The 22,705-nt window shown below is 38.6% G+C and overlaps 4 protein-coding genes and 1 long non-coding RNA gene across 5 annotated transcripts in view; 3 read left to right on the forward strand and 2 right to left on the reverse strand.

Annotated features, from left to right (window-relative positions):
- Window positions 1-754: 754 nt before the first annotated feature.
- Window positions 755-14,950, reverse strand: LOC105390786 (trafficking protein particle complex subunit 5). The gene is made up of 5 exons (XM_011559986.3): window positions 14,655-14,950; window positions 14,270-14,396; window positions 9,310-9,393; window positions 1,458-1,556; window positions 755-887 (listed from the first exon to the last, which is right to left on the reverse strand). The coding sequence occupies exons 1-5, from the start codon at window positions 14,804-14,806 to the stop codon at window positions 789-791; spliced, it is 561 nt and encodes a 186-aa protein (XP_011558288.1). The 5' UTR covers window positions 14,807-14,950; the 3' UTR covers window positions 755-788.
- On the forward strand, window positions 1,671-3,143 carry LOC119694853. Its single transcript, XR_007267637.1, has 3 exons — window positions 1,671-2,343; window positions 2,573-2,811; window positions 2,894-3,143. It is a non-coding gene; the product is annotated as an uncharacterized LOC119694853 (long non-coding RNA).
- Window positions 14,951-16,607: 1,657 nt separating the features above from the next.
- Window positions 16,608-18,453, reverse strand: LOC105388943 (ras-related protein Rab-39B). Its single transcript, XM_011559985.3, has 3 exons — window positions 18,223-18,453; window positions 17,791-18,139; window positions 16,608-17,367 (listed from the first exon to the last, which is right to left on the reverse strand). The coding sequence occupies exons 1-3, from the start codon at window positions 18,328-18,330 to the stop codon at window positions 17,159-17,161; spliced, it is 666 nt and encodes a 221-aa protein (XP_011558287.1). The 5' UTR covers window positions 18,331-18,453; the 3' UTR covers window positions 16,608-17,158.
- Window positions 18,454-18,949: 496 nt separating this feature from the next.
- LOC105388942 lies at window positions 18,950-21,195 on the forward strand. Its single transcript, XM_011559984.3, has 5 exons — window positions 18,950-19,097; window positions 19,299-19,365; window positions 19,629-19,740; window positions 19,990-20,182; window positions 20,487-21,195. The coding sequence occupies exons 2-5, from the start codon at window positions 19,299-19,301 to the stop codon at window positions 21,126-21,128; spliced, it is 1,014 nt and encodes a 337-aa protein (XP_011558286.1). The 5' UTR covers window positions 18,950-19,097; the 3' UTR covers window positions 21,129-21,195.
- Window positions 21,196-21,480: 285 nt separating this feature from the next.
- Window positions 21,481-22,705, forward strand: part of LOC105388960 — a 147,751-nt gene continuing 146,526 nt past the window's right edge. Inside the window, exon 1 of the mRNA XM_048629372.1 lies at window positions 21,481-22,018. The gene's annotated coding sequence lies outside the window, so the exon portion shown is untranslated. The remainder of the gene's footprint in view (window positions 22,019-22,705) is intronic.

Below are 22,705 nucleotides of genomic sequence, written 5' to 3' on the forward strand. Positions count from 1 at the left end.
TGCTCAGGCATTTTATTAAATATGACTGACTATTGTTACTCCAAGTTGGAATGTGATATAATACACGAGCAGATAAAACGACGGGCCAAGTACAGATTGGAGTTTCTCAAGCAAAGGACTGATCCTTGCAAACACAGCCAAGAAGCGGGATATGTAGTAAGTATATGTTACCAGTTATAGCTGGAGTGGCTAAAGCAGATTAATAATTATTTATTTATTACAATTAGGTAGCTATTGCTCATCCTCACAAGACTGTAATGTAATGTTACACTGAAACTTACCACAATTTCTATAGACAAATAAAATACCTTTTAAGTTTCTATTTACAATAGAAATCACAAAAATGACTAATTTATCAAAATATTTTCAGTTTGACCCAGCTGTACAAAGGTATTTGTCCATGAAGACCTGCCAATTTGACCATTTCCAGGTGAATTCAAGGAGCATTAGTTTCGGAATTGTAGCTATAGTGATACCGATGTTTGTGTATGGATGTGCCTTGTGGAAGGAAAGAGACATGCGCGAGCAGAAGATACGGAGCGGTGAGCTCAGATATCGCGATAGACTATACAAACTGTGTTAGTTTATTTACTTGCTGTACTTTAGCCCTAACTTAGAAGAATTCTTTGATTGGAATAAAACATATATTACGGTTTTTTAATGAGTATAGTTTAATTAAAATTACTTTTCCTTAAAGAAGACATACATTAATATGCGACTTATAGAGTACCTAATTAGAGTAGTGGGAATTTTTAAGTTTTTGCTAAGTATGTATCTACTACATGAAATTATCGATCATCCAGGGTTTTATCACGGGAGATAACAACATCATCAAACTTCACCATGTAGGTGGTACCCTTGTGCCAGTGTGCTGTTACTTTCGCTGGCTGAAAACAAAAGAATAATTTAATACATTGATTTTAATGTACAGTATGGGGCTGAGAATCTCCTATTATCAGTTAAGCAAAGGAGGTTATTTTCTATAATAGGTCATATTCTGAGGAGGTTGTATCTGATAATGTACTGTGACTGCAAAGAAACCTGACTGTTGTCAGAGTACCTCTTCAGAAAATTTACTCAGCTGCAAGATTATTATCTAGATTTCTAGATAAACAAAATACATAAGATCTCCTCTCCAATACATAAGAGGCAAAAAATAAAAAAAAACACGCACTCACGCCTTGTACTAATGTACTCCCTTGCGGGGTAGGCAGAGGTGCATTGCTGCACCTACTTTTCGCCAGAGTGTATGTTAGTCCCAATGTAATAGGGGGCGGGCCTATTGCCATTTTACGGGCACATCCAAGACCCGAGAACAAATATCTGTGTTTAAACAAATATCTGCCCCAGCCGGGAATCGAACCCGGGACCATCGGCTCAGTAGTCAGGGTCACTACGCCATTCGGTCGTCTAAAATCGTAAAACTTTGGTAAATAGGTACTCTTATATTTACTTACAAATCCACTTTTGGTGAGCACTGCTTCAATGATGCCTGCATTGAACACAGCACAGTTCAGAGACCCCTTGTCTTTCGGAACACTGATGAATTTATTTACCTGAAAATGCACAAATATATTTATTGAAACAGGTAGCTTTTCTTAAAGATTAATATAAAATATCACATGCATGGTGTTATGTACTGCTTATTATTTGAAAGAAAAATTAGAAAAATTATTTATTTCTTACACACACAGAAACAACACATACTTACATTTAGAAGAAAAGGTTAAAAAGTAAATAAAAAAAATAAGTTATTAAAAGCATGAATGTTGCTTCTCGGTGCTGAAATGGGTTCTAGTTCAGCTTGATGCTATGGCAGGTATGCTAAACCACACCATAGCGCTGGTTTTCAACTAGAACCCTTGGGTGAAGTCACGGACTGACTTGACTGACTGACACAAAAAAACATAACATAAAAAAAAAAAAATAACAAACAGAATAAAAAACAGTAACATATACTTATATGCTTAAACAAAGCGTCTCGGTTGTCGCGTCGAAACCATAGAACTTAAAATTGGGTCAAAGGGGAACGGGCGGGGGAAGGGAGGGCAAGCGCGCCTCTGCCTCGCGGCGCGTCGAGCCTTTTTCAGTCTGAAAATGTCGCCCACGGCCGGAGCACGTCCGTGCGGCCAGCGCCCCACCCCCCGCGGAGCCCCGAAGCGCCCGCGCAACCAGTTTTTCAACTTTGCCACTGGTAAACAATGTGTGCAACAAGTAGTTAATACGCTTGTTTTGCGTGTAGTAGTGATGCAGACCGACTAGTTACATACTTTAAACTATGAATTGCTGCGCAGAGCATACACAGAGTTAAAATTGGAAACTATAAACCATGGTGTGAGATTGGTGAGTTATCATTTACATTTTACTTTTTATAAATTAGAATACAAGTTACATGAATTAGATTACAAGTTATTGAAAATTTATTACAAATACTACTTACAAAAACTAGCAATTAAAAAGAAACATTCATTCATTATAAGTAAATTATATTCATACGTATACCTGGTAGGAAAATTAGGTATAAATGATTTAAAATATTTAATTGTAATATATTTTCTTTGTTCTCTTTCAGATATTTTGTCAAAGTGCACTACAACAATTTGACATTTTTTTTGGGTATAAGTACCTATGCTATATAATATAATGGTTTGCGTTGGCTGACTACAACAAAATACCTACATCTTTTCTTTGCCTACCAAGCTTCAAATGGCTTTATACCTACAATGCACGGAGTGCGGCTGCTTTGCAAGGCTTGGAGGTTGTGCTCGTTTGGGACAGCTTTACCTTCTGGCTTATCGTGATAAACATAAAGTTAGTATAAAATTTTATTTAACTTTTGCATAGCAATAAGGTAAATCTTGAGTCTTGTGCTAAAAGTTTTTACTGTTTTTAGGGCACGTATCGGAGGGGGTAAGTTGTTCCAGCACTTGCTAGCAGCATACTTGAAGGAACCACGGAATGCTGCTGTTTTGAAGCTTGGCGTCACCAGCATATACGAAGAAGCACGCGTGTTATGCCTGTTGTGAGTACTAGACCAGTCTAATTTAGTATAGAGGTAGTCAGGAGAACGTGTTTTAATAATTTTAAATAATAGGGTTGCAAAATGAAGTTGTCTTCTGGCCTGTAATTTTAACAAATTTGAATTATTGAGGTATGGGGTAACATGCGCGCGCGGAGCTATGTTGAAGCAAAAACGAGCGCATGCATTTTGCACCCTTTGAATAAGTTTCTGCGTTCGCGCCAGTAGACATGGGCCGTATACTGTGTCTGCATAATTAAGTTTAGAAAGAATTAATGTTTCGCAAACTTTTATTCTTAGGTCTGTGTTTAGGTAAGGACGAATATTGTAAAGTATTTTGATCTTATAAAAACAATTTCTTATAATGTCTAACAGATGCGACTCAAAACGAAGATGTTGATCAAACTTTACTCCTAAATTGCGTGCTTCTCGCACACGCTCTATACTGTTTCCTTTAATTCTTATATCTGCCTGTAGGTTTTCAATATTTTCAATCTGTTTTTTACTTCCTATTATCATAAATTTTGATTTCACCGGGTTAAGGACCAAAGAGTTCCTTGACGACCAGTCCGCTACCCGGTCTAAATCATCATTTATTTTTTGTATAACTGCCTCAAAATTGTCCGGTGAACACGATAAATATAATTGTAAATCATCGGCGTATATATGGTAGTTGCAATTGTTTATGATTTTTGTAATATCGGTACAGTATAGAATAAAAAGTATAGGGCCAAGTATGGAACCTTGCGGAACCCCTCGGTTAACAGGAAAAGGACAAGACTTCACAGTAATACCATCACTTCTTCTTAGCTCCACTATTTGTGATCTATTAGAGAGGTAGCTCTTAAACCAGCGGACCGTTCCATCATCAAAACCATAGTACGCAAGCTTAGATAGAAGTAGTTCTACATTAATTGCATCGAAGGCTCGCGAGAAATCAAGCAGGACTAGTATAGATCCCTTTCCAGTATCTTGTGCGGTAAGAATTCCATCAACTACATCAAGCAGTGCGGTGGCGGTACTATGCTCCTTGCGAAATCCGGATTGTACAGTAGGCAATATACTATTAAGTTCTAAGTATTGTGTTACCTGATCGCAAACTGCTCGCTCCAATATCTTTGATAGACAACACAATAGACTGATTGGCCGTAGATCTTTGACTGTATTAGGGTTTGTAATTTTAGGGATTGGCCTAACAAGGGCCAACTTCCAAACATTTGGGAAGGTATTGGTCCTAATAGATTCATTTATAATATGAGTTATAATATCTATAATATTCGGAACGCACAAGGTGACCATATTTAAAGCAATTTGGTCTACTCCTTTGGCATTTGATTTGAGGCGTTTTAAGATGAGATGAACTGTATCTGGCTTTATAGGTTTTAGAACAAAATTTGCCAAGCTATATTTGTTCTGTAAAAAGAAACTTATTTCTTCTGAACTGGCCTCTCCATCACCAGGTACATTTAAAAAGGTTCTATTTATATCATCAGCATCTGTAAAATGTGACGGTAGATCATGCTCGGCATGGTTGCGAAGTACAGTTTGCTTCATTTTTTTCCAAAGCAATGCAGGATCTTTTCCTTTGTTCCCATCGAGTCACACATCAAACCTGTCACACTGTATACAGTTGGGAATTCTTCATGAAAAGTGTGCCATCTAGTCACAGTGTTACTCGATGGGAGTGTTACTCGTTGGGAATGATTTATTTCTGAATTCCCAACCAGCCGCTGTAACTGGATGGGAACATAAACTAGAAAATTCCCAACTGTTCTCCCGTTACTCGTTAAGATTTGTTCAGTGATGATGAATGATGATGATGCCTAACCAGTGATAGGTACTGTGACTTATACAGTGTGTTGTTTTTCGGACCCGATGGGGGTTTTTTCTCGATGATATTACTCGTAGAAACCCTTAAAGTTTGGGTCCGAAAAACAACACACTGTATAAGTATTTATTATTACGATTTTTTTTATTTTCGTTTCTTGAAAAAGTATGAAAATAGAAATAATTATTCCGAACAACCAAACTAGTTAACAATAAAATTATAAAATCAAAACGGAATTGTAAAATCCAATCATTTTTTTTCTATGAATGATAGATAGGTAGATACTGGGTGGGTAGTACAGCAGTAGCCACAAAATAATAGAGAAAATGAAAACTTTCATTTCCCAAATTTTGCGTGGAGGTGACTTTATGGCAGTTTGATATTTACTTATCGACTCATATCTGCTCTGCTTCACCATGAAGAAATAATTAGGTACTTCCGAAGTACCTACCTCAGATTAATGATGATCTGGCGCTTACACCGCGGGCGCGCCTCGGACATAGACGGAAGATGCAGATGATCTCAAAATAATGGCGAAAATTATGGGGACCAACACCGATCTAGTACTTACGTACTTATTTATTTATTTTATTCGGAAAACTTAAACTAGTTAAAACTTAATATTACTAATTTGCATAACAGCCATGTAGTAATTATAGTTATCGCATATGGTGGAATTCAGATCCATTGGACTTGTATTGGCTCAAAAGACTTGATGAGGTTTCACTAGCGCCATCTACCTTAATCTCTTATTCCCTCCATCCAAAGGTTGTCTGGCAGAGATCGCTTTTAGTGATAAGACCGCCTTTTGTACCATAATTAGGTTCGTCATCTTTAGCCTATAGTAGTCCACTGCTGGACGTAGGCCTCTCCCAAAGCACGCCACTGGATGTGATCTTTAGCTTTCCGCATCCAAATTAAGTTACAACTTGTATATTTTATTATTCTTTTGGGGTGTACAAATAAAGTGTATTCTATTTTATAATAGGTTTTTGTCTATGGTGGAAAATTCTTCATTGAAAATCCCAACAAGTTACTGTGACTTGTTGGGAATTTTTATTTTCATAGTCCCAACTAGTTACAGTGTTACAGTTGTATGTGACACGTTGGGAATGAAGGAAAAGGGTGTTTCAACGAGTAACAGAGTGTGGACTGATGGGAATTTTGAACATAAAATTCCCAACGAGTAACAGTGTGACTGGTTGAGGTGTGACTGGCTGGGAACAAAGGGATCTTTCCTTTTTGTTTGTTTATGTAGTAGTTAAAGTATGCTTGCTTTTCGCTGAATAATGCGTTGTTAACTTGGGATTTTAATTGTTTGTAATATTCTTTGTGAGCGTCTAATTTGGTTTTTTTAAATCGGCGGTGAGCTTCATCTCGGAGTCTCATCATAAGCTTAATATTATCCGTGATCCATGGGTATTTGAATTCTTTTATTTGTACAGTTTTTTCAGGAGCATGTAGATCAAATAAACCATTAATACAGTCGCTGAGAGCTTCGATCATCTTATTTACGTCCTGCAACATTTTAATGCCGTCAAAGTTAATTTCGTTAAGGTCGTTGTTAAAAATTTCTAAGACAATGTCGTTCAGTGGTCTATACTTGACCCATCTTGGGGTCGGTTTATTTTTTTTAATATGAAATTGAACCGAAATCATTGCGTGATTGCCTAGAGTTGGAACATGATCGACCTCCACAGTACGTACTCTGGCGTCAGTACACACAATGTCTATGAGCGTGGATGAAGTGTTTGTAAAGTGCGTCGGTTCTGATATTATTTGTGTAAGACTAAAACTGTGCACAAAGTCACGGAGCTGTCTGTATTTATCAGTTGTTATATTTAACATATCAATATTGAAATCCCCAGCCAGTATAATCTTATCATATTGCGAAAAAGAAGAGATTGATGTGCTTAGTCCGTCCAAAAAAATATTTACATCCTGTACCGGACGTCGATATGCGGTTCCTATTAAGATTTTGACCGAGTTAACCGTGCAACGGAGCCACATTTGTTCTACTGAGGGGGTTGGAGGGTGAGGACATACTCGTACGCTTAACCCTTGTCTCACGTAAAACCCTACCCCTCCTCCTCTGTCGGGGTCGCGGGTGCCGCGAGCGCGACGAGGCCGGGGCAGGTGTCGCAGACGATACCCGGGTATCACGGGGGCCTTGCCTTCCTCTTGAGCACGTAACCAAGTTTCATTAATAGCCATTACGTCCACTTTGTGTCGCTGCATTGCTACAATAAATTCATCATGTTTGGTACCTAGTGATCCCGCATTGAAAAGTCCAACTGAAAAGTATTTATCTATCGGCATTTTATATTGTGTAATAAGTATGAAATTATATTGTATAGGTGGTCAAACATAGTACATATTATATAACTATAATGCAAGTCAGCCCGTCTTTCCGCAATTACCACCGAGAAACAGCCACAAAGACACAAAAAGAGTAACATTGTAACAGTAGCAACACAAACATACAAATACAGATACATATAGGCAATAGTAAAACGGGTGATCTCGCTAGTTAACAATAATACATTTAAGTCGCATAAATAGCAACAATAGGCATACAGTTCATAGACCGACATATTCAAGACACCAGGGCTGAACCAAAAACCCGTGTCAGGTCTCCCTCTGAACGAATCCAGTGACGAGCTTTGCCTTCCTCCTGCCGGGCATACACCCTTCCCTGCTTCGTCCACACAAAGCGCCAGTGAAGCTGCTTCTTTGCTTCACGTGCCCTGTTGAAGAGAAGCCGGTTGGTTTTGGTCAGCCGGTCGTTGACGTAGAAGGGGCGGGGGGCGGCAGACAAGCCCAGGTCGGCGGTGGTGGCTCCGCGGCGGACGCGAGCGCTTTTTATTAGCTCGTCCTTGAGCGCACGCCGCGTCACTCGCACCACGAGAGGCCGAGGCCGCTCCGCCGAGCCGCCCGCCCCCGCGCCCTCCCCGCTCTCACCCGAAGCTCGGCCGGAACGATGACGCGGCCCCACTCGCTCGGCGCTGACTATATCCCGCTCATCAAGCTTGACGCCAAGTTTAGTCGCGACCAGGGCCACAATTTGCAATGGGTTCTCGCCGTTTTCTTCCGGGATTTGACTGAACTCTAGGTCGTTCAGTAGCATGTCCTGGTCTTTCTCCTGTAATTCTAATTTTAAGTCAGCTATCATTTCTTCAAGCTTCCCAGTTCCGGACTCTGCCATTTTGGTCTCTAATTCAACTACTCGGGCATCCATTTTAGTCAGCCTGCTATCTGCTTCTGACATCGCTGACCTCAGATCCGACATCTCAGTACGAAATTGTCGTATTTCCTCTCGGACTGCGCGGAGTTCGTTCCTGAAGAGGCGTATTTCAAGGCCCAGCTCGACCTTGGTCTCCTCCGTCAGGTCGCTGGCCGCGGTGTTGCCGGAGACCTCTGCAGTGTACACCACCTCATTGACGTCGGGTTCTACTTGTGAGGGAGCGCCTCTGACCGGGGTGTCCGCCCTGTTGTCCCTAGGGACATGTCGCTTGCATTCGACGCATATCCAGGTGGCGGGAAGCTTGTCCTTTTCAGTTAGACCGAGGCAGGGCAGGTGGTAAATCACCTTGCATTTGTTGCATTTAGCGCCCCCTGTTGGCCCCATGAATTTTCCGCAACCGCCACACTTAGCCATAATTAGTTGTAAGTACAGTTAAGTTGAATATAAGCGTATATTGTAGTACCGCGAGTGGATGCTAGATGGCGCCAAAATATGTCCAATGATTTACGTTATAAATAAGTATTGGGTAGACTTTGGTCACCGAACTGTACCTTGCGTCAAAAAAATGTCAAAATGACCACTTTTTGTTAACAAATTCGGCAATTGTATAAAGTAATTCACTTTTTTCACTGTAAATCGAGCGATTTAACTGTAGATAACAATGTATGTATCTAGTTATAAGGTTAACTTTAAAATACACATATACTATTCACTGTCACGTTCGTTTTTTATTTGTTTATTCAAAATATCCGTACGCAAGTAACGTCTGTCGTAGGCGTCCGTGACGTCGCTCCATATTTGGTATAACTGTAATTACTTAGGCCCAGTTCCCCACTAAATCAAGCCAATCACAGCTTTGCATTTCATACTTACATTCTCTGAATCATGATTTTCTCAAAAAATTGGACGTTAACTGTGCTAAAAACTTAAAACACTGTTTAACAAGTGCTCAAAGCGAAATTTGAGATTTTGTAGGCAATTGACAGCTGTAAACATCTGTTAAACACTGTCCAAGTTTTTGTGGAAAAACCCTTAGTGCCAATTTCTCCATTCTCGGTTAGAGCATAACCAGGGAGTAGTGGTTAACTTTTGACACATCTGTCATGAATTTTATATGGAGATGACATTTAATTTATAAATCAATCCCTGTCGGTTAAATAACCGACAATGGAGAAATTGGCACTTAAACTTTAATTGTATCTACATATTTATACAAACTAAAGCATCCTTCTCTATGATGTAGTAGGTCCTCTCATCATCATTGGCATGCTCCAGCTTGTCAGCTTCTTTACCAAACAGAGTCTGAAATTATTAAGTACATGATAAGTTAGGGGTTCCCCTAGAACAAGGCAATTTTTATGATAGTTTTAAATGTCGATTAAGTTGTAAGTTCAAAAATATGCTGTCAGTGTATGCTCTTATTGCCTGAATTTATATATATATTTTTTTTGTTCCTTGATTGTTCTAACATGCGATCAGTCGTTGGACCATAAGCAGTTCTTTTGAGCGGTAGAGTGACTTGCAGAACTGGCCTCTCCATTGATAGGCTGTCCTTCATTAAAATTTATTCAGTTTTATTCAACTGAATAATTGTCCCAGATGTGGCTTCGTTTAAGGCGACGGGTCATTTCTGTCTGTGTTAGACATCGCGCCAGCTCATTTTCATGATTTGTTACCCTGTCTCTGTAGGCTTTTGTGAGATGCTTAACTTCCTCTTTCACAGTAGGTATTTCTAGGTAAGCATGTATTTCATCAGTTTTTGTAAACCAGGGAGCTCTTGCTATGGTCCTCAGTGCATTATTTTGGAATCTTTGCAGTATTTCAATGTTGCTGTTTTTTGCCGTACCCCACAACTGTATACCATAAGTCCAGACGGGTTTTAAAATGGATTTGTAAATAAGCATTTTATTGTTTAGTGACAGTCTTGACTGCGGGCCGAGCAGCCATTGGAGTGATCTAAAACGGTAGTTCAGCTCATCGCGTTTTTTCTGGATGTGCTTTTTCCAAGTTTGCCTCCGGTCAAGGTGAAACCCTAGGTACTTCACTGTATCTTTATGTGGTAATCGCTCATTCCCAAATTTGACCTCCGGACAATCTTTCCTTCTTAGGGTGAAAGTTATATGATTGGATTTTGCTGCACTAGCCTTGATCTTCCAACACTTCATCCAATCATGTATCTTGTTGAGGTGTGTTTGCAAGGTCGCTGATGCTTGCTCTGGACTATCACTTGAAGCAAGTACAGCAGTATCGTCTGCAAATGTTGCAGTCATCACTGTTTCTGACACAGGAACATCACTGGTATAAATAATATACAATGTCGGCCCAAGGACTGATCCTTGCGGTACCCCCGCTTGTATATCATACATGTCGGAAACAGAGTCGTTTATTTTCACATAGAATGACCTATTTTCAATGTATGATTTCAGGAGTAGGAACATGTTATGAGGTAGGGTCTTCTTTATTTTATAGAGTAGGCCATTATGCCAGACTTTATCAAACGCCTGTTGTACATCCAGAAATACTCCACAGCAATAAAGCTTTTTTTCCAGGGCGTTTCTCACTTTTTCACAAACTCTGTGTACTTGTTCCACTGTCGAATGATTGCTTCTGAATCCGAATTGATGTTCTGGGATTAGTTTCTTCTCTGCCATACAAGCTTTTAGCCGCACAGAAAGAACTTTCTCGAAGACTTTTGAGAGCACTGGTAACAGACTGATTGGTCGGTAGGAAGACGTAAGATGTGGGGGTTTTCCCGCTTTGAGCACCATTGTTATTTGGGACACTTTCCAGATGTTCGGAAAATACCCGGTTCTCAGTATGCTATTGAAGATAATTGTTATGAGAGTTATGACTTTCTTTGGTAGTTGTCTTAGTACTTCAGCGGTTATAAGGTCAAAACCTGGCGCCTTCTTTAATTGTAGATTCTGGATTGTTCTACGTACTTCAGAAGGGGTACAGGCAGCCAAAGGTGGACTGAGTTGGAGATCACTTTCCAGATAGTTTTTGACTTCTTCATCTACAATGTCTGATGTGAGGTCTTCATTAGGTTTAAACACATTTTTCAGAAACGCCGCGTAAGCTTCAGCTCTCTCTGTGTCTGTCCTCGCCCAACTTCCGTCTTCGGTTTTTAATGGGTATTGAGCAAGTTGAGGCTTTAGTGTTGTTTTAACAGTTTTCCATAAGGAATATTCATTATCACACATTGGGTTGAGGGACTCTAGTTTTTGTTGGAGGGTGTCATTCTCTATTTCAACTAGGAAGTCCTTTAATTCAGCTGCAGCTTTGTTAAAAGCCTTTTTGTGCTCTGGATGTCTGCTGATCTGCCATTGCCTTCGGAGTCGCCTTTTTTCCAGTACTTTTTTTTCTCACTTCTTGAGGTATGTTGTACCGACCGTGATTTTTTATGGGATCTCTAGTGCCTGGAGTGTTTAACCAAGCTGACTTTTGAATGATTTGAGTCAGATAGTTGGCTGCAGTTTCGATATCCTCTTCGGTTTTTAAAGGAATGTTGAGGTTGGTGTGATCTTCTAGGTATTGGCGATACGAATCCCAATCTGTTTTGTGATTGCATAAATATGGGCATTTTGCTCTTTCTATAACAGATGTGCTTATAGTTGTTATTACGGGTGTATGATCCGAAGAGCTGTCATAGCATCCTTCAACTTTAAGGTAGTAGGTTGAGATGCCTTTATATACAAAGAAATCCAGAAGATCCGGGAGTTTATTCGGGTCAGTAGGCCAGTAAGTAGGTTGGCAGGTTGTTAGAACAGTTAATTTGTTTCGGTCTAAACAATTTTTTAGGTTTCTTCCTCTTGTTAGCGTAAGTCTTGAACCCCAGTGAATGTGTTTTGCATTCCAGTCTCCGCCTACGATATATCTGTTCCCCAGCGACTGGAAGAACTGATCAAAGTCTGTGTCAGACAGATCTGGTTGTCTATTTTTCTTTGGTGGGCAATATATAGATGACACCGTAAGCTGCCCCCATTGATCTTCAATCGCGATAGATGTAGCTTGTATCTGAGCTGTTCGATATTTAGGCAGTAATTGATGCTTAATGTTGTTCCTTACTATAATAGCAGTTCCTGCATGCCCCGTGTCATCTGGATGAGCTGTTAGGTAGGTATGGTAACCAGATATATCAGTTCGAGAACTTTCTGTTAGGCGTGACTCAGATATTAATAATATATCCAAATGGTGCATTTTCATCAAAACATCTACTTCTTGTTGTCTGTTTGATAGTCCATTTGCGTTCCAAGTTGCTATTATTAAAGATGCCATTAATTTATTAGTTTTGTAACTAGCGTGGTCAGTAGACTCATCAACGAGCCCATCTGGTCCAGTAGTTTGTCTAGCTTTTCAGCTTGTTTGGAGAGAATTTCTTCTAGTTTTGTTGGGGTGTTTTCTTCGTCTTTATTGGCTGCTATTGATGCGTAGGTGCGGCGTGGTTTCTCGCTCTTACTCGGAGCTGGAATGTTGTAGGTACTAGCTGGTATTTTTGGAGCATGGGTATCGTGTGATTTATCACTATTTTTTTGGTGTGGCTTCACAGTAGTTTTGCGTTGTTGTATTTGCAGGAATACTTTACAGCCCTTGTAGTTAGCAGGGTGGTCTTGAAAGCAGAGGGCGCATGTAGCTGGCGTGTTTCTATCTTTAATTGGGCAGTCTGTAGTACTGTGATTTTCTGCACACTTGACGCAGCGATAGGGACGCATGCAGTTGTTTCTTGTATGTCCATATTGTTGACATCGCTTACATTGCGGTATAACTTTCTTATGGATTGGGTCTTCTATGGTAATGCTGGTATGGTAGATGTATTTCAGCTTCTTCACATCACTATTGTTGGGACTTGGCTCAAGGTTTACAAACCATGTGAATAATGGAGTTTTATCTAAACCAGATCTAGCATTGATAATTTCACCTTTCACTTTATTACCAGTGCTCTCGATAGCTTCTTTAATTGATTCAATTGGTGTAGATGGGTAGAGGTTTTTTATCACAATCCGATATGGTCTTTGGTCTTTTTGAGTGAATGTGTGTCCTATAAGTTCCTTTTCCCTAACTAGGTCTAGGAGCTTCTTGTAGGAATCAATGTCACTGCAGGTGATGCGTAACTGATTTTTAGTGACGATTTTATAATTGTATTGTGTTTTTTGTAACACTCCATCAATGAGCTCATTGAGTTTTGTGATGTTTTGAATACCATAAAGTATAATTGGTGGGGGTTTCTTCACCGTGGGCTTAGCCTTGGTGTTTTTATTAGAATTTTCATCTATTTTAAGCGGTGAATATCGATTCTCTAGCTGCAATTCCTTGTCCGGAGATGGAGTTTGGTTGAGCTTCTTCCGTTTATATCTATTGCGGAGGATGGGTATGGTTTGCCAATCATTTTCGTTGGTTGATGTTTGGTTCTCTGGATCAAGGTTGACTTTGGTATACAGATCTACTTGAGGGAGTACATTTTCAGATGATGGTTTAAAAACCGGCATAGAAATTTTTGGTGTAATATTTTTTGCACTGGTATCATTTTCCCTGCTGGTGTTATGATCTTCCACCAGTAAGGTCTTTTTCGGTGGGGAATGCTGCATCATTATGGTGTGGTAACACAATGAGAGCACCTAGTTTTCACTGACATATCCACAGAATATAAGAGTTATTGTTCTGAGGAATGACATTATGTAAAAAAATATTTGAGGGTACTTGGAGAAAAAGTTCAAATATTTTTGTGACTAAGATGTGAATTGTGATTTTGTGAGCACTATTTTGGTTTAATCCTAAAGTTTCGTGTGGAGATAACACTATCACACAGTTTTCAGACACTAATAAACACTTTAGCACTGTTTGTTTTCACAAATATCACTATTTGAATTTGAATTTATATAATTACAATCTTTGATTATAGAAGATTATAATATACAATATTGTATAAGGCTGCCTGATTTTTATCAACTCATGCTAAACATATTCAGATCCCCAGGCAAAACAGCCTATTCTTGATCATCATTTGTGTCATTACCACATAATTCTCTCATAAACCATAACACATGAGCTAAGCATGGCTTGTACAGCTTCCCTCGCTCCCAGGATTGCAGAGGAACTATTGAAGGAGCAATATCTCCAGGGTGTAGACTTGCCAAACAGTAGCTATTATATTCTTATATGAGTATACTTGGAGCAGTACCTTCCAGAGTGTAGACTTGACAAACAGTAGCATATTCAGCAGTTTAATTTCTCTTTTACTGTTTCTCTCCCTCACAAAGTACAGGTCAAGGAGTCGGGTTCCCACATCCTGGCCTATTTCGGAAAGTCTGGAAGTCACAGCAAGGAAATAATGTATTATTAAGTTTCCTTTAAATGTGCAAGCATTCTTTGCTGGCAAAAATAATATGTACCTAACTATGTATGTGCATCCGCCCAAATATACTCAGCGACATAGAAAATCGTGCCTGGATAGTTGCTGTATGGTAGTGTTGTATCGAGAAAGGTGTCCAATCGCACTTAAGCATTCATTATTTTAACGAGGGTGAAGACATTATTGCAGAGGTGTTATGATGATTAAAACTTACTTATTTTGTAGCTCCAAGACTGAATGTGATCTGTTCTGGCAATATTGTACAATTTCCGAAAATAATAGGGAGTAAAGGGCCAGAGATATCTCCCCTTTTCCTTTGCTCAGTGGTTTGTCGAGAATTGACGATTTAGATCGACCTGAAGACATTGTAATTCCACTTGCGTAACGTTTCAACTTCTAAAACCGAATGTAAATGCACAGCACATTAATTTCTAGTAATTTTCAATTATAAATAAATCAGCTTTTCAAAACAGAAAAATCCAAGTCAACCAACAAGCACAAGATAACACAGATAAAAAATCAGCTGTCATGTGTCAATTTATATATCTGTGTGTTCAAAATCTCTGAATAATAACGCCTTCGTTACAAAACGACCGTCACCCGTTTCTTCTGTTCTTTGATTATTGTAAGTAATTAAAACACCCTTGCTAAAAGTTGGTAGGTCACTAGACTAGACTAGAGCCTGACAATAGTAGAAGATAAAGAACAGGTAGCTTTATCATTGTCTCATAAGTACACTTAATAATGCTCACGACTGTAATCCCCAAAGTAAGCACCTAGTCAGAGAGAAGTACCCACAATCTACATGTTCCTTTTTGGTGACTCACAAGCAAAGAACATAAGTACTTTTCTAAGGCTCACAAGCGAGCCACCCGCTTTTCGCTGTACAAACAGGGTCACACGGCGATGCCGAAGCATGAAGCGGAAGTTATAAGTACTTATGTTCCTTGAGCGGAAGTTAGTTATACTGGTACCTAATGCGTAATTTTAGACGGCAATTTTAATTAGGAACTTATGATCCTTAGCTTTATATTTAGTATATTGTTTAAACACCATCATATAAAGTTGTACTCTGTGCTCATCATCGTTAGATAGATAAAGCATACGTAGCGTAGGTAGGTAGCTAAAGAATGAAAATATAATTTTGGGTTAGATTTAAGTAATGAAAATGAGGTGGAGCATTACTGATTATTAGAATATCATTAGAACAGGCAGAGGACCTAAAATATATCATCAAGACCCATCACGTCCCAACCCGACTGCTGGGGTATTTTTTTTCCTCAGTGTGCTGGGGCACGGGTCTCCTAGTACACCACGCTGGCCTAGTGCGGAAGCAAGCTTGAGCTGGGAGAGTTGTCGGGTAAGTGGGCAACCCGACTGTCAGATGTTTTCAAGCTTCCCGAAGGCCTCCGACTAGGCTTTGACCACAAAGCAAATGCTTTGTGGCTTTGCCTAAAGTAAATAAAACACTGTTTTAATTAACAAAACTTTTAATATAATATTATAGTGTACCCACATCATGTGCCTACGTAATCAAATATACCTAGGTACTTTTTATTAATTTTGTATCCATTATCCAAAACTGTTTCCACTAATGTTGTCCGATAATATTTTGGACGGACATACAATATTAATTAAAATTATATTATCAGGTAGTGTAGGGATGATTTAAACTAGAGAGGTAAGTGCGACCGAGCGGATAGGACGAGATATACACATTTATGTCTTGTTATAGAACAATTTACCAATATTTGTTATATTATGAAATTTTAACTGTCCGTGTCTACATAATGTAGACCCGCGCAAATCTCACTCTAGCATAGATCATTCCTTTATGGTTTATTATTGATCTTGGTGACTAAAATGGCATTGGTTTGAATAACTTTTAAAATTTTGATTGAGTATATTATAGATAGACCTCATATTTCTTACTCTAACTTATTTTATAAGTTATTCATACTCCATCATCTGCCATACAGTCAACAAAACAATAAAGAAACCAAAGTTAAAATTACGATTATATAACACTATAAATAAACAAATTGTGTGGCAGGTACAAGATTCAACTTATACTAATGTTAGTAGATTAAAAATATTGTGATTATTTATGAAAAGTTAAATTATTAGGTATAATAAATTTAAACCATATTAACAAATAATATGAGCACAATTGTATTTCAATAAATCCACTCTTTGGTTTGAAAACAAGCTTAGGTTGATTACAAGAATAAAACAAGGATTTACTTTGAAATCACAAAATTGATTGTAGGTCTATGGAAAAAACCAAATTAACAGGTTTTCTAGTAATAAATAATTCTGTAATTTTTCACATAAAATTACAGAAATTCTTGTGTAGATATTTAAGCACCAGATGCCTAGCACTTGACTGTATTTAATCAAAAGATTGCTCAAAATAGGGTGCAAATAAGAAATTCATTCTATGTACAAAGAAAAATCAATACAAGTGACTGTTACAAGACTCATCCACAACTACATCAGAATATTACAATTTGTAACTTTAAATATAAAATTATGCTTAAAAATCATGGCTGCAGTGACTCTGTTTCACAAATAATACTGTCAGTAAAATTGACCCTGAAACCAATCTGCACACAATCATGTTTTAAATTTTGCAATATCCTTTTAATTTATGAAACAAAGTCAATGCATTTATTCTACAAATCACAAGTCAATATTTACATTAGATTTAATTATGTTCTAACAGCATGTTGATTGCACTGTCTCAGCTTCTAACAGATTGAAGTCCATACCATTCGGTCTGTTGAAGCCAGTTTTGATGCCGTCCCAACCATCTTCCACCTTGTACTCGCCAGTCTGTATGCGGTTGTACACTTCTTGAGCAACAAGTACAAAAGCTTCCTCCACATTCACACCAGTTTTGGCAGAAGTTTCCACATGGTGGAGACCTGAAAGATAATATAAATAAAGTTTAAAAGCAAGAACCTAGAAATCTGAGTTTCAATAATAATAGTGGACCTAAATAGGTCAAAATGTTATCTCTTGTTCACTAAAATGAGGTTACACATGAGGTTGAAGTTTCATTAAAATGTTATGTCTGTGCTCTGTATAATAGGTTTGGCATTGAGAGTATCTATTTTAGGCATTTAATTTATGCAATAAATTAGATATCTTGACCAGATGCAACAGCAAGTGATATTCTACTAACTTGTAGTAAACAAAGAGTCTAAAGGAAACAGGTGTTGAAACATTTTCAAAAATAAGACCAGCTCATTTTGAAACACCTAGCATCAATAATTAAACATGAATAATTCATGATTTCAGTTAAGTTTTGTTTGCACAATGTGGCAGAAGACAATAAGTGTAATTACCATTTTGTTCAGCAAACATTCTAGCTTCCTCGCATGTGACCTCTCTCCGGGCGCCATTCTTGTTGTCACCGACGAGGTCCACCTTGCACCCGACCAGCGCAAACACGGGCCTGTGTGGCTCAATGTGGCGCTTGGCCTCCATCATCCACAGGGGAATGTGCTCGAAGCTCGCCCGGTTACACACGTCGTACACCAGTAATGCACCAACTGAGTTCCTGTAGTACGACTTGGTGATGGATCTGAACCGCTCCTGCCCCGCCGTGTCCCACAGCTGCAGTTTAATCCGAGTCCCATCTTGCACTTCTATTATTCTAGCGAAAAAGTCAACACCCACCGTCGGATCGGATAGCTGAAAATTAGAACGCAAACTTTACTATCAAAAGCTCAAAATAAACAGTCTATTACGCGCTAGCAACATAACACAACACTCACCTCCGCAAATTTACCGTCCGTAAAATATTTCAACAAAGAACTTTTGCCCACTGTACTGTCTCCGATCAGAATCAGCCTAAACTGGTAATCAAATATTGGATCGACCATTTTTGTAGTATTATCTGAATTATCATAAAATTTATAACAAAGATCTCGCGAGTAGACGACAGAAAATTACGTATCAAAATCAATTCAATGAAAATGAAGGAAGCAAAATCATCATAAAAATCTGTCACTTCTGTCAGTCAGCTGACAGGTGACATAAATGAGCACAGACACGATAGAATAGAATCATAGGATGGATAGAATAGTGAATGAGTGAATGTTATCGTGATCGTGAATCTTTAGAATAATAACCTCGCTATGGCGCGGCAACAAATCGCCTTCATTCACTTGCGTTTCAAAATCACTACAAAATATGGTGGCATACCTTTTTCTTTTGCGGAGCAGCACTACACGCACTCGTATATATACTCCATGGCGGAGATTTGTACATAAACCGAACCATCTATCTATAGAGTTAATAGTAAGCAAGTATAAATAAATTTAAATAAAAATACTAGTGCCGCCGCGCCGCCGACGACGCAACGCCTCGTCCGGACGCGGCCTAAACTTTTTTTCTACTCTGTGTTGCTAAGCTAAGCTAAACGTCACGATATTGTTAAAAGTACTCTGTGTTCGCGGCGGCGGCAGTCGGCACGAGACACAATTTTAATTTTTGTTTGCTTGCATTGCAGCAAATACCTACTAGTTTAATAATAGAAAATAACAACAAACCGATCTTAGCTTTATATGTACATCAAAATATTGACAATTTGTGGAAGTGGAAAACTGGAGATATATTGTGTTACTGCAGTAGAAATCGAAACAAAAGGGTAAGTAGCCAAAGCAAAGCTACAACAACGTAATCAGTAAAATATACAATTATTTAGGTAATTAAGTTTTATTTTTTGTTTATATGTGTACCGACCTAATAGTTAATGTACACCTCGGTAATGTTATCCTAGATCTCATTGTAATATTATTATAACCTGTTAAAAACATTAGACATAACACTAAAAACACTGTTGTTTCAGATGGCTTCTATGAATTTTAATAAAGTTAAAGAAAATGGAACAGATCACGGAAAAGCGACTCCTATAGGTAAGACAAAAAGCAACATTAAAGACCTAGGTCACACTGACCAAGACTTAACTTGTCCTATTAACTTAACATAACCCTTTCTGTAGTCCCTGACTGAAAAACTTTTTTTTCCGACAGCTAATTTACTAAAGCATAAAGTTATTGCTTTGTCTGCTGACGCAGTAGAAATATTCTGCTTGTTATTAAAATTATGTTTTTATGGACTACACCAAAAAGAATAAGCAAAATTATCTTTCAATGCTTAAAAAATATTTTCATTACAGCAATGGTAGCCCCTGAAGTAAAACAAAGCAGTGATGACACTGAGATTACCAAAACATGTGCAGTTCTGGGGTGTGATGACTACAAGTCATTGGAGTCTCACAACTTTTTTGGGTAAGTTCTAGTTTAGTGGAGATGAGGCACATTCTTGTAAAGGCCCTCTGTACTACTACTTTAGGACAGTAACAATAACACCCAATTATACTGTGATTTATGAAAGATTATTAAAATAACTATACAATATTGTCTATAACAGCTTAATTTACAGCTAAATAGGCCAAGTCAAGTGAGTCAAACTCTCAGCCTCTGTTATAAAAATAAATCAGTAACTTAGCAGCTACATTGTATAATATTCTGCTCCAGGTTTCCTGAAGAAGAGAGTCTTCGTCAGATCTGGGCAGACCTCACGGGGAGACATGACTGGACTCCGACGGACTACTCTTACATCTGCATCAACCACTTCTCCATGGACTCATTTGACTGTAATGAACAAGGCAATCTGATACTAGTCAGCAAAGCCATCCCGTCTGCCAAATTGCCAGGACATGTGTTAGAGGTAATGGATGTTCATTGGGACGGGTCAGGAGTATTTATTTTAGTGTTAAAGATGAAAGTTTGTTTTGTGGGAAAATGGCTGGGTATATTTTTACGAAATGTGGTATGTAATGTACTATGCTGACATCCTAGGTTAAGATATAAGTTACTTTTAAGTCGGAATTCCCAAGGGAAAAGCTTTGAAGGCGAAGCAGAGCTTACAGGCAATAGCTAGTTAGAAATAAAGTTGTTTAAAATTATGTTTTTTACCACTCCAATAGAAAACACAAAAAAATATATTTCTATATACAGTGCTTTTGTTTCAGGGTGAGTACATTGACGAGGAGACACTAGAAAATGATGTGTTAGAAAACGGCGAAGATTACGAAATGGATTCCGAGTACGAAGAGTTAGAAGAGGATGAGTTAGATGAACCGCCACCAGTGAAGAGAAACGAGCCTCAAGCCTCAAACAAGCAGTTAGACAATGTAGAACTCCTCAAGCTATTTACAGAAGTGCAACAGTTGCAACGACAAACCGTCGGCGTAAAAGAAAAACTGCGAGGCAACATGAAGCTACACAACCAACAGGCGAAATACCTGGAGAGATTAAAGCACGCGATTGAGGTAAAACAGAAACTAATAAATCAGAAGAAGAAAAAGAAATCCAGGATACTCCTGTCAATACAGGACAAGATAAAAGAGGATTCTAATGGGCTCGTTCTGGCGATGCCGCTGAGGCATTCAAATGACTTGAAAAACTTCGCCCTGAGTATCTACAAGTACTCTCCGCAAGCGTATATCTACGCTAGGAATACTCTACGCACAATGCTGCCGAGTACAGATGTCCTGGAGTCGTGGCTCAAGTCGGGCTATCATCCAAAGAACATCATGACCAATAACAATTTGGTGAAAGTGACCGCCGAACAGACTGAAACTGAGTTATCATGTAAAGTGACTATTAACTGAATTAAGTTTTTAGGGTAAAGAATGAATTAATCATTTACTTTTTGAAAATTAAATAGCTATATGTTTATGACGCGTGTTTTGATGTAAGATGCCAATGTTTGCAGCGAATTTTACCTTTCATGTTTTATTTATACCTTGAAATTATACCCATGATTAGAGTGTTCTGGCTCTGGCGTTCCGATGCGATGTGATATTTTATTCTAGTCAACAATAATCCGCTGATATTATATTTTGTAGTAAAGTTTGTCGAAGTTAAAAATCACCACTAGCGACATCTATGGTTCATACAATCTTAACTACGAGGCACGTAGACGTAAACTGGCAAGTTAACAAGTTAATCAACCGCCCGCGCCCGTAACAATAACGTACAACGTTAAATCTACGGGCTTTCAACGAAGCTCAGACACGGTGCTAATAGATGGCGCTGATTTACAACCTTTTCAAAAGTGAACGCACGGCTATTAAACCTTCACCGTGACTTTTATGGGGTGCTAACGAAGGACGAGAATGGCTTGGCAGCGCAGAGGTTTTAGTTAACGCAGAACATAGCAGCTCGAGTGTTCTCGTGCTAGCGATTCAGTAGACCGGTGCGCTCAGCGAGTGAACGGCGCGCGTTGAAACCAAAAATAACGGGGTATTTTTACGTCGCGAGTGTAAAAATACAGCCATCTGTCTAAATATTGTGCGAGTTTTTATTATTTCCTCCAAAACAAAACGCGTAGATCGTGTGTGTTCAGTTCTGCCAGACGCTGTGAGGATTTAAAGGATCTCGAGTTAAGGTTGGAATTATTTTTGTGTTGTGTGCCAGTGATTTTGTTTTTACCGTGTATTGTGCCTGAGAGGTTCGGATTTACTGTTTGGAGTATGCGGAGGGGCTCTTCAGCTTGAAGGTAAACATCGTCATTCATTTGTTACTTCACTACCTATTTATAAGTAAAGCCTAATAAGATTTGCTTCAGAATCTAATGAGGTAATGAGTAAAGCAGCTCAGTAGAGATACCTATGTTAGCTCGCAAGCCAGTGTGTAACAGGACTTGCAATCATTATTCAATGGGCATAGTCGCCCATACAAGCCATATCGGCTATACCATAAAGGGAAGAGACATATCAATCGTTTATTTATACATTTTAATGTCGCCACTGTGCCACATATATGTAAATGCTAAGTAGGTAGTTACGTTGATAATTTTCCCTTCATTAAATAATAATGTAGGATGAAGGTAGGTGTGTAAAAGGAAGTTCTACATACAGACATGATTCCCTTTTTAATGCAATTAAAACTCAAACACACGTAGGTACCTAGGTACGTAACTAGGTATTGCCTTTAATTGTTTTTCGATAACAATCGTTTAGTTATTAATGTTCAATGGACCATTAATATGAATGCATTTTACTACCAAAACGTGCCTCCCTACCTATAAATTTATAATGTTGGTACGTTGGTAGATATGAAATTGACTGTATGAAATAAAATACTGAGTACCCTTTTTACCCGACTGCCGAAGGAGGAGCGTAATGTTTCTCGGTTGTTATGAATATGGTGGTAGGTAGGCACTAGGCAGGTAAATAGCGTAAAA

This window comes from Plutella xylostella, chromosome 23, assembly GCF_932276165.1.
Source record: "Plutella xylostella chromosome 23, ilPluXylo3.1, whole genome shotgun sequence".
Taxonomy (NCBI): domain Eukaryota; kingdom Metazoa; phylum Arthropoda; class Insecta; order Lepidoptera; family Plutellidae; genus Plutella; species Plutella xylostella.